We start from the raw sequence: 12,171 nt of genomic DNA on the forward strand, positions 1-12,171 counted from the left end.
AGACACGCCCCTCGGAGGGAGGGATAGGGGGCGGGGAGGGAGGTGAATCCCGGCTGCAGGTGTGCACAGCGCCAGGGCGGCTGTCTGCCTGTGGCGGGTTGTTTGAAGGATGGGAAGAAGAGAAGCGGGAGAGCGGAGAGAGGCGGACGCTGAATCCGCATCAGGGCACCACTCCGTCCACCTCTCTACCCCCCCTCCTCCTCCTCCGTGGGGGCGTGTCTCTACAGGAATTAGGGTAGGAAGAAAAAATGACGCCTGTGGGAGTGGCGAGCGGAGCGGAAGTGGGGGAATTTAGCGCGAATTGTTGAAGATGGCGAGTAGTAAAGTTAAGCAGAAGGTTTCTTCAAGTTTCAAAATGCGGGGACTAATCCTCCGACCGTAAGTAGATTTCGTTATCGGTCGTTGGCTCTCAGTGGTTATTTTCAAGTTCATGTTTTCCCCGCTGTCGTGGCTGTAGAGAAGAGCAGCGCTAGGGATGGGACTGGACAGTCAACATCTAGGGGGTGTCCTGGTGTTGTAAGGGTCCGCAGGCAGGTTCAGGAGGGGGTATACTTGCACTCACGCAGCGGATCTGCTCAGATAAAGCAGATCTTTAACTATTATCGTCTTTACATGTTTTGTTTTCACGCACCAGTTGTAATTTCTTTTCATTTGATGCTGCTTTGAAACTGCCGCCACATATTTGTGAGTGAGCTCTTGTAAGGAAGTCCTTTAGTCTGAAGACGTTGGAAATCCCTGCCGTTTCCCTCCTGGAAATTTCTGACAGCGTGCAGATGTTATCCCGTTACCTGAAGATTGTCGATCTAGTAGTGAGGAGCACTGATTTGGGCTGTTCGTATTTTCACAATGTTCGATTGGACATTTCAGGTAAAGAGAGGGACATTCATAAGGGGTTTGAGAAGCCACCTTTAAAGGCGCTATATAAAATAAAGTTTAAAATAAAGCTATATAAATAAAGTTTGCATACACCACTGAAGGGCTGGGCAGTGCCTAGTAGCTAATAGCTTTAGAATTGAGGCCAGGGGTATACATTCACTCACTTTTGCAACCTGTTTTTTTTTTTAATTTAGCGAAGCCAGCAAGTACCTGGTGGAGGTTTTGGAGTCCGTTAAAGAGCAAGAGCTGGAAGATGTTATTGAACGAATCTTGGATGCTGTGGAAAAGCAGCCATGTGAGTTAAACATGTCCTATTGCTGTCCTTGTTATTGCATAGGCATCAGCTGAAGAATGCTTTATTGCCTATGTGTGGAAACGGCATACAATTGTTGTGGGTTGGAATATAGAGTGTTTGATTCTGTGGGAGGCAAGTCTATAGTCACAATTATACATTGTAGGCTGTAGCAAACACAGCACCTGATTTGCTGAATGGAGAACAGTGTGATTAGTGAAGGTGTATTAGCTTCTTAACACTTGATCATTGTGAAAGTGCACAGCAGAGTTTTGGGATTGTATTTGTTCCACCTTTTTGTGGCGTTGTTTCTGTGAATAAAGCATTTTGTCTTTCTCAAAAGTGTCCTCTAATATGATAGAGCTGGCCATGGTGGAGTCTGCAGTTCAGGAGTGCAGTCAGTCGTGTGATGAAACCATGTGAGTAATTGTTGCTGGGATGGAAAATGTCAGTGGTGACGAACGCAAACAGCATATTTCTGCTCCAAATCTTTTTGAAAATTCAACATAATTACCTAGAATCTGGGAAGTGTAAATAATAATAATAATAATTCCTTACGCTTATATAGTGCTTTTTTGGGCACTCCACTCAAAGCACTTTACAGGTAATGGGGATCACCTCCACCACCACCAGTGTGCAGCCCCTACCTGGATGATGCACCAGTTCACTCCCCACACATCAGCTCAGAACAGAGTAATGAAGCCAGTTCATAGATGGGGGTGATTAGGAGGCCATGACTGGTAAAGGCCAGTGGGAAATTTGGCCAGGACACTGGGGTAATAGCCATAAAGTGTAGACATTAGTAATGCTTTTCTAAATAAACTTTTATTGGAACAGTGAAGTGTAAGCTTTCCTGTTTTGTTTTATAGCTGCTTTTCACAGTTTCACCCTATGTCTTTAACTCCAGAGACCACGTCTTCAATATTATTGGAGCTTTCGATGTGCCTCGATACATCTACAACTCCGAGAGGAAGAAATTTATTCCGTAAGTTTTGTAAATTCTACAAAAACCTGCAGAGAAAGGCCGTGAGCCAGGTTAGTTTGACCCTGCTGACGAAGTGTTGTTGCCATTGGTGCTGAGCAGCATTGCAGGTTCCACAGGTTCAGACAGGTGGTGTCTGTGCTTGGCTTAGGCGTCAGTGGTGCTGAGCCACTGCCTGTGGGGTCACCACTGGGCACCCCTAAATTAAAATCCGCCCAGAAAGTATTTGATACTGCGGTCTGTTATTAATTTTCACAAATAACATTAAAGATGCTGATGTGAAACTAATAGAAAAGTGATCTCAAATGCCTCTGTAACCTCCTTAATTTCCACATTTTTTCTTTTAGCTAAGGAGGCGGCAGTGTGGAGTAGTAGTTAGGGCTGTGAACCTGAAACTGGAAGGTTGTTTTCATGACTGAAACTGTTTGAGTTAAACTTCACGGTGTTGTTGAGGTTATACCGCAGTCTGTTAGGGGTTTCCCACTGCAGAAAAAAAAACACATCTTAAACTGTTTGTTTTTTTTCCAGCCTTGCCATGACGAGCCACCCAACGCCCAGTCTGTGCGGCAGAGCCAGGGACAAAGCGGAGCTCTTCAGAGAGCGCTATACCATCCTGCAGCAGGTTAGACTTCTCAGCCCCACGGTGCCTGGTGTCCCTGTACTGTATGGGGCTCCAGAAGGGCTCCGTGAGCTCTGGCCTGCCATCAGAAAGGCTCCCAGCACAAGAATCCCACCAGTACACCCACTCATCTCCCAGTGAGCCATGTAGGCCTCTATGTCCAGAGCAAGCGATCATTGCGTCAGCATGGCCTCTGATAATTTCGGTTATAGATACAGTGAAGGCATCAGGCTTTTGGGCTTCTGAAGCACTGAAATTTATTTTTTTTCATTAATATTATCTCTATAAAAACATAGCTGGATTATGAAACTCATAATAAATTATTAGTTAATAATAAGTTGTCATTTTCATATATATAAAGTCTCTAAGCAGGAACTCTATTGTACAGTTGTTCATTTGTCTTATTTTTCCCCTAATGTGGCTGAGGTGATTGAAATCTTGGGTAAATATGTACAAAAATAGCAGCTTTAAAAGAAGATACTTTTATCCGTTTTTGTAGTAGCAAAGATTATCTTAATGTCATTAATTCAGTGTTTGGAATATGTCATTTAAAAGCAACAATTAAAAAACCTATTGATTTAAGTTACATGTACTGTAAGTAAAATATTTTGTGCTTTAAGTGAAGGGGTTCTGTTTAGTTTCAAATACCTCTCTCATTCCCTGTCTTGTCAGCGGACGCACAGGCATGAACTGTTCACCGCCCCTGTTATTGGGTCAGCGCCTGAAGAAGGCAGAAACAAATTTCAGGTGAGCATCTGGACTTGATGCTGTAGCAAGCCTTCACCTTAAGATGGACATTTGTCCTTTTTTCCTGCATGGCTGTCCTAACTCCAAACCAGGACACAGATTAGACACTAACAGCTGATTGCAGTTCTAGGGGGATTCATTAGTGGGATTATAACGTCTTTCTACGTTGCATGACTTCAGGCCACCAGCTATGGGGAAATGGGGATCCCAAGTGGATGATCCTATAAAGGCCCTTTTAAAAGTTCAGATTTTGGAGGATTATATCAGGTCTCTGTCATGAGTACCTAAGATTTGCTCGTCGAGGGCATACAAGCTTGCTCCTCCTTCCCGTGCCTTGTATTCCTAATGACGAGCCTTTCTTGTTTGCTTTGTTCCAGCTGAAGACTGTGGAGGCTCTTCTCGGAAGCACCTCCAAGCTGGGGGAGGTTATTGTCCTGGGAATGGTAACACAGCTCAAAGAGGTAGGGCAAGCCAGGTTGCGCCTGCTTTTCTCTAATCCCTTTGCCGGCGAGTTCGGGCTACATGATCTGTACATGATGTCCCCTGTGCAGAGCCGAACCCTCCCTGCTGTTCAGGGCTTTAGTGGAAGTGATGTCACGGCTGGACTATAAGCCTATTTCCCAAATAACCACAAAGGGATGCTGCAAAGACATCTGTTTCAAAAATGCTTCAAACGTGACAAAGTAGTCAAGTGGCACAGCATATAAAAAGAAAAAGATGTTTTTGTCATGGTGACTTTTAATGCTACCAAGTGGTGTTTCCCGTCTTAAAGCCATTTGGACTTGGTTTACACACAGTTGTTTTCTAGGGATTTTCACTACAGCACTTGGATTGAAAACTGCATGATATAAGCAAGGATCGTACTTTTATCTGAAAGCAAACCTTGAAACAGGAGTTGTCCTAATTATGATTTGTCTTATTTTGATGTGATGTCATGTTCTTTTTTTTTTTTACTTGTGACTACCTATGTGTGCACGTATCGTCTGTTTTATTTTTTTAGGGCAAGTTCTACCTAGAAGATCCCAGTGGGGCTGTGCAGTTGAACCTCAGCAAAGCGATATCCTTTTCAACTTGTCCTTTTAGTCAGCTCCTGGTATAAATGTCAGCTCAATGACAACATCAATCGGTGACAATCTAGTATAATAAGGAACCCGAAGAGACTGGCTTGCTCATATATAAAATGCATTTTTCCACGTTTGTGAAAACTGCCGGAGAGATAGAACGGCATCTCAATAGAGTATTGCAATAATAACAGCTGTAGGACATAGCTCCTTGTTGTTTTAATATATATTTAACTCATTTCCTCCATGGGAAAATTAAAGAGTGTTCATGATATAATAAGGGACATTGACACAGTGCTTTATTTTTCATATTTCAGCTTTTGATTTCAGCAGTATTAATCTGTAATATTATGAACTTTAATACAGTAATTCTCCTTAACCCCTTCTGTACCAGTTTCATAGTGGGCTGTACACTGAAGCGTGTTTTGTTTTGGCAGAAGGTAAAGTGGGATGGTTACGCAAATCAAAATCGTGTAGCACATGATTGAAACTTTTCCTCTATATTTTCTGTAGCCTTCCAAAGCCTGAATCAGGGGTGTACAACTCCAGTCTCAGAGGGCAAAAGTGTCTGCAGGCTTTCATCCCCATCTGAGCTCTTCTGCACTAAATAGTCGTTATAATTATTTTAGAATTAGTTCAGCTGGACCTGTCTCCCTGTCTGTTAGGTGCCGGAGATAAAAACCTATAAGAACCGCTACAGTTGAGCACGCTTGCTGTATATTTATGTTCTACAGGCTGCTTTTGATCATTAGCCTTGAGTAAAAGATCATACACCGCTTCCTTCATACCATTTCAGGAAAACCAAAAAGATAATGTCACCCCGAAGGAAAAGCAGTGCATTCTTTACTGCATACTGCAGACAGGACAGCTTTTCGTTTTCCCCCCAGTATAAAAGACACCTCTGTCTCTCTTAGAGTCTTATTCCATGCTTAGAGTCTCTTTTCAGCATGGAGTCCTCGCTTGAATTGTTGGTGCCCAGATGTTTAGCGGAATATCAAATTACAAATTACAAATATGCATTTGTAAGCATAGCTATAAAAATCACTTTCTTACACCAGCGGGAGACCCAACACCCTTTACAGTGCTCTAGGTCTGTTGTTGCGTCTGAAAGCACAGCTCTCCTTGTCTTTACAAGTGTTATGGGAGGAAGGGTATTAGAACACGGGCTTTTCTAAGTAACTGACCTCTCTATGTTGTTGATACAGGGCGTTACGAGGACTCTGTGTTTCAGGTCAACGCCTTTGGGTTTCCACCTACTGAACCGTCAAGCACAACAAGGTTATTTTTTTTTTCCCCCCGAGAACTGTAAATATGTGGTTGAGCTACAGTATATTGGCCTTCATAGTGACAGTAGAAGACTGCTGAAAAGAATAGACTCCAGGAGCTTGTAGTTAATATTCAGAACTGATGCCATTAAAGCAGGGAGCTAATTTGAATTAATTTTGAAAACATTTTTTCTATTATTGATAACTTCATTTAACAATTTCACTTAGTCCTCCCGTTTGGAGGCTTTAGTCGAATTAATAACAGGTTCTGAGAAGGGCAGTGACTGCGCAGGTGAAAATATTGTCAGTTTGCAATACAGGCTTTTTTTCTGTCTTTAAAAGAAGAGTGTTTAAATGGACTGAAGTTGGCTATTTATTACTAGATCTCACAGCTTGATTTGTTTTCAGGGCTTACTACGGGGACATTAATTTCTTTGGAGGCCCCTCTTCCACGTCCGTAAAAGCCTCTGCTAAGCTGAAGCAGCTGGAAGAAGAGAATGAGGATGCCATGTTTGTCTTTGTTTCAGACGTCTGGCTGGACAGCGTGGAGGTTCTGGAGAAACTTCACATCATGTTCTCAGGTAGCATAGGCGTACAATGGAAAGTAGGCGCCGAGACATTTGGAAGCTGTGTAGCGACATCTGGTGGTGGCGAGGCTGCACTACACCAGCTTCTGCTCACAAATCTCTTAAACGTGGCCTGTCTTCACAGCGCTTCATCAGCTAAATCAAGTGTAAAAAATATTTGTAGCTCTATTTAAAGGAAAAATATGCTTAATAATGCTAAAAATGTCTCATTATTGTAATGTAGCTAATGATTTACTTTTAAATATATTGTATATTATTGCTCATTTACATGCTTTGTGTCTTGAGTGTTCAGTGCAGTGCCCTGTGGGAAATTTAGTAGCCCTCAGTGTTGCTGAAGGACATTATCTAAACTCAAATTAGCATACAGAGGAAAGGCAGTGGCTAGTCATAATCTGTGCGCAGGACCGTGACTGAAGTCAGGTCATTAGCTGTCATTTTAAGACGGAGGAGTGGCAAGAGGGTACTGGGTACTTACGTTGCTGTTTTGGTGCATTAAGAATGACTCCTGCATGTTAGGACCTATTTGTCACTGATCCTGCCTTCAATCTGTGACTAAAGTATGACACAGCTACGAGTTTTTTTGGTCTGTTTTCCCTTGATGTTTCACAGGATACTCGGCCATGCCACCCACCTGCTTCATTTTCTGTGGAAACTTCTCTTCTGCCCCGTATGGCAGAAGCCATATCAAATCCCTTAAAGGTGAGCGGATGCGAAAAATAACTATGAATAATGGGCACATGATGTTTGGACCCTGTGTTAAATGTTTCCCGCCCTTCTCTACCGTGTATAGTTTGTTCCATTTTCTCCAAGAAGGGATTCAACTGTTTGAAAATTCAAACTGATCTCTATTTCACACACGTACAGGTCCTTCTGCCCATCTGGCCGTTTTGTTTTAATGTTTTTGTTCCTAACAAAATATCTTACTAGAACAAGTAGAGGTTAATTCCACACTGAAATGTAAAAAGAAGAGTTGAGCGAAAGCAGAAACAAGATTTTGAATCTGGAGCCTTATCACAGCTGGACAAGGCTTCAGAGTGTAAGCATTGTAATTTCTGTTTCATTTTACTTTTCATCATGGAATTAACATCTATGACTAATGAAGACACAGTTCTTTGCAGTCTTGTGCTGTATTTATGCTAACTTTGCAAAACAAATTGGCTTTTGAAGCTGTTTTGTTTTTAGAATCTCAGATCTGGTTTCTAATGATGTTGATTTGCTTCAGAGTCATTGAAGGCACTAGCTGATGTGATCTGTGAATATCCCAACATCCAGAAAAGGTGAGCTTTCTCTAATGAACTTGTCTTGCAGTAGAACCCGAGGTGACGGCAAGCATCTAGCAGGAACCTTCATATTACTGTTGTGTTGAAGTATTGAGGAATGTAGGGTATGACTGGCCTGTTTTTTCACATTAGATGGAAATGTACAGTACTAGCTCCTTGCCATCAGAATTATTTAGTTTCCTATGCTGCCATAAAGACACAGACAGAAACTGCTGTTTATCTCCTCCTTCAGGCGCTGTAGTTTGAGCTGTACAATGCAGCTGTAAGAGTGTAGCTCAGACTGGTATAGTCTGGGCCAGCAGTGCTGGACTGTGGCAGCCTTTCCCTGTCATTGTGAGGATGGAGGAAGTGGAGATCCAGCTCAGTCTTCCTCCTTGTGTTTGCCTGGCAACTTGGAAAAATAAACATCCATCAGTTCCGTCATAAAAAAACAATGCCGAACTCCATTCAGACAGATTTGCTGGCACCACCCACGTATAAAGTGAATTGAAAAACTTTTTAGATTCGTTTTTTATTTGATTTCAGTGGTTGAAATATTTAGTCATTTTAATAGACTCATGTTAAATACAAAAATAATTTCATATCAGTGCGGATTTGGCAGTAATACATGCTAGATTAAGATAAAGCTTCAAGCAGTGTGAAGCAGGCCATGGTGCTACGATAATTCAGTATTATTGCTTGGGCGGCTTGATGTTTTCGCTAATCCTGATTGTTGGTTGTAAACATCAATCTCAAAATAAACAAGACTGAATTTGAATTTCCTAGATAATGCCATTTCTTCGGGCGAACAAGACACTGATTCAAATTAAGTGATGATTTTATGTAGCGTGAGGCATTTTATTAAGACTGTAATAATAATGAATAATTTGATAATGAAATGGGTAGTCTGCATAATGACTCTCAGAACGGAACTGTTCTAATAGGAAAAATTGAGCCACGAAGCAGGATCTGATTTTGTTGTTCAATGCCAGGAGAAACCACAGTGTCCTTATTCTTCATTTCTGTGTTCTGTGGAAGCACTGACATTTTCCTTTTTACGGTTGACAGCAGCCGCTTCGTGTTTGTCCCCGGCCCTGAGGACCCTGGGCCCAGTATGATTTTACCCAGGTGAGGACCCGCAACGGTGCTGCCCGCTCACGGCTTCGGGCTCTTGTCCTCTTCCTCAGTGGTACCGTATCCACACGGTGCTTGCCTGGGACATGTGCTTTTCTTTCCCTGGGGTCTCCACCCTTTATATTTCAGTGACTTTCTTGGCCTTTCGTGTCCAAGTGATTTATATCGGAGAGAACTCTTTTGAGTTATGCATTGCTCCCTTTTCCTGGAATAATGAACAGTGCAACCTCGAGTCCTTTTATGTCACGCAACACTTACTGCATCATTAAGGGGATAGAAGGTGCTGTTGCGTTAGAAAGGCTATTACACATGGCCGAACTGTCAGTCTTTCACAGCTTGAGGAAATGGCCTTTTGTGTAAACCTAATGGAAATGTAATTTTCCGTCCACAGACCCCCGCTTGCCGAGCACATCACTGAAGAGTTCAGGCAAAAGGTGCCTTTTTCAGTGTTTACAACGAATCCCTGCAGGTAATGGCGACGACGGAAAGCTGGCTGGTAATCCCTGCACCGGCCCGGATCATAAAATACGGACATTTAGTTTCCGAGCTCGTTGAAGCTTTGCATTGCAGCATTGAAATGGCTTTCCTGCCCCTTTTTTGGGTCAGAATCCAGTACTGCACGCAGGAGATCGTTGTCTTCCGGGAAGACCTGGTGAACAAGATGTGCAGGAACTGCGTGAGGTTTCCCAGCAGCAATTTAGATATTCCCAACCATGTGAGTATGACCTTGAGGGAGAATATCTGCATTTGTAAGCAATGCTTAAAGGGACAATAAATAGACACTTCTCGACAAAGCTGGGGGGGCTCTTGCTCTGGACAGATGTAGGTGTAATACAGCCCCAGGCCGTTAATATATGAATCTATGAATTGCTGTTTTGCATTGAGTACTTTACAATTCTAGCCCTTATGAAGCCCAGCGTGTGATAACCACCCCACAGCCATACAAGTCATGCTTTGTTTTACTGCTTTCGTGCATGCTTTCTCTACTGCTCAATTAAGCATCCATGCGGCTAACGTTTTTTGTACCTTTTCTGTGTGGTCTCTAGTTTGTGAAAACTATCCTGTCACAGGGTCACCTGAGTCCCTTGCCACTCTACGTCAGCCCAGTGTACTGGGCGTATGACTATGCGCTGAGGGTGTACCCTTTGCCTGATGTCATTGTGTTTGCAGACAAATATGATCCTTTCCACATGGCAAACACAGAGAGCCTCTGCATTAACCCGGTACAGTATTCGGGGTTTCTATGGGCATCTTGAAATGTCAGGCTGTAATTTACTTACTTTATGCCGAAGAACGAAATCTGGTACTGTTCAAAGGCACTTAGCGTAAAACTGAGGTAGAAACTCTCAGTTTTACATTTTCATGTTAATTATGAATTGTTACCTGGACGATATCAGAAAGGCAAAATATTGGAACTCTACTCGAGGAAACGTAGTTCGTAGCTGTAAGAGGAGTGCTGCCTGCTGTATTCTGGTGTGAAGAATTCACGAGAGGTTCCGTACAAATGTGAATAAAACAGGTTAGGAAATTCTGGAAATAGATACCGTGTCGGGCTTGACAGTACAAGTGCAGTGTTGGCACAGAGTGAAACCCTTTCCTTGTCTTTTCTGCTCTCTAGGGTTCTTTTCCAAGAAGTGGCTTTGCTTTTAAAGTTTACTACCCCTCTAGCAAGACAGTTGAAGACAGGTAAAGAAAAGCTCCTCTTGCATTTATTTATGCCCGTCACAGTTTCTGAGATCTCACAGTCTTTTCCCACACATATTTCTGACTGTCTTCGGGGATAAATCAATTTCTGTGTGAACATTTGTGTACTTTTAAGAAATATTACATTCAGATATTTAGCAGACCTACAGCATAAATTTACAGGTTATAAACTGGGCATTTTTAACAGCTACTATAAATTACCTTCTGCCCAGAAAACTACCTTTCCTGGTGTGTGTAAAATAGACTACGGGTCATAGTATGTTGGTTTTCTAAGCGTCTTGCTTTTTGCAGTTAGCCTTGGCGTTACTCTGTTTTTTTTCTTTTGCAGCAAACTTCAAGGCCTTTAAAGGAGGGGGGGCTACTGTCCAGAACCCAGCAGAGAGCAGGCTTGTGTGGATCAAGTGCTCCTCATGTAAAATAACTGTACAGTCATTTTCTATAATATTCACCCATTACACAGAATGGGTTCTAACCGAATTTTATTGGTTTTATTTTTCTTTGCAGTCATGAAGTCTTGTTTGAAATGGAATAAAAAATTAAATTCCTCGGGATTCTTGCTAATTTCTTTTTTTTTAAACAAAAAGTGCACAAAGGCCTATAAGAACTAGAAGAGTAACTTGTCAATTGCATCATTTCTTTTAAGTGCTGATTATTTTATTGACAATTGCCAAAAGGAACTGCTGACAAGGTAAAAGCAGTGTCCACCTGTTCCCTTGCAGATACACCAGGTTAATCGTTGTGAGAGTTGGACAGTCAAGAGCAAAGTGCACATTTTTATATTCCTTGTGAAAGCATAGCATCACCTGTGTTGTACTGTTATAATTTAAGGAGGCAAACGTCTCACTTTCATACGTATAAAATGATCTGGTTAATGAAGCTTAATTTTTTTAGTCAATAATACCTATTAGGCTGTAGTGGCAACTATTCTCTCCCTAACACTTCAGGAAAGCTTATTTAAAGGGCTTAGGGCTGAAGTAAATATTTCAGCATGGGTTTGAAGACACCCAGTAAATTATTTTAAGGTAGCAATTCTGTCTTTAAGCTGTAATAGTAATAGTAATAGTTTATTTCCAGTTCAACAATAATATATTCCCAACCATCGCAAATATGATGCATACGATTCTGGAATCCCTAATATATGTGTCTGAAATAGTACGAAAAGTCGGTGAGGTAGAGAAGCCTGAAATGAGAGTTTAATTTCCCCATGATCATTTTTCCAAACTGGTATACTGGACGACAGTGCCAGAGATCCTGGATCTAACCATTTGGAATGGGTTAGCCTGTCCAATGTGCGCTTGTGTGATGTGAGATTCACTTCATGCAGTTTGTGTCCAGTAAGGTTATACACTGCATTACATCGTTTTCCAGAAAATGTACATGTACTGGTATTAAGATCTTATTCTCTGTTAACTTATGACGGATGCAATTGTTTTATACTGGGATACTAGACTATAACCCTTAGAAAAAACATTTTCTGTTTGAAATTATTTCTTGATTTTCCAGTTTCCAAAAGAGGAGAGGGCATTATGTAGTATGAACTTTCCTTAACTAATACGTATTGGGGAAAAACACTAGTCGTGGACATCACATTTCTCTATTAGATTGTGAAAATATGTTATAATTAATTTCCAAAATGTGTGATGTT

General features: G+C 41.8%; 1 protein-coding gene across 1 annotated transcript; it reads left to right on the forward strand.

Annotated features, from left to right (window-relative positions):
* Positions 1-251: 251 nt before the first annotated feature.
* pole2 (polymerase (DNA directed), epsilon 2) lies at positions 252-11,077 on the forward strand. Its single transcript, XM_006632230.3, has 19 exons — positions 252-378; positions 1,071-1,171; positions 1,512-1,587; positions 2,076-2,153; positions 2,679-2,772; positions 3,442-3,516; positions 3,894-3,977; positions 4,517-4,573; positions 4,969-5,017; positions 5,783-5,855; positions 6,251-6,423; positions 7,039-7,128; positions 7,652-7,706; positions 8,757-8,816; positions 9,214-9,291; positions 9,429-9,537; positions 9,869-10,045; positions 10,441-10,508; positions 10,855-11,077. Exons 1-19 carry the CDS (start codon positions 311-313, stop codon positions 10,871-10,873), a joined length of 1,584 nt encoding a protein of 527 aa, XP_006632293.2. The 5' UTR covers positions 252-310; the 3' UTR covers positions 10,874-11,077.
* The last annotated feature ends 1,094 nt before the right edge of the window (positions 11,078-12,171 follow it).

The sequence above is a fragment of the Lepisosteus oculatus genome, chromosome 8 (genome assembly GCF_040954835.1).
Source record: "Lepisosteus oculatus isolate fLepOcu1 chromosome 8, fLepOcu1.hap2, whole genome shotgun sequence".
In the NCBI taxonomy this organism is placed as follows: Eukaryota; Metazoa; Chordata; class Actinopteri; order Semionotiformes; family Lepisosteidae; genus Lepisosteus; species Lepisosteus oculatus.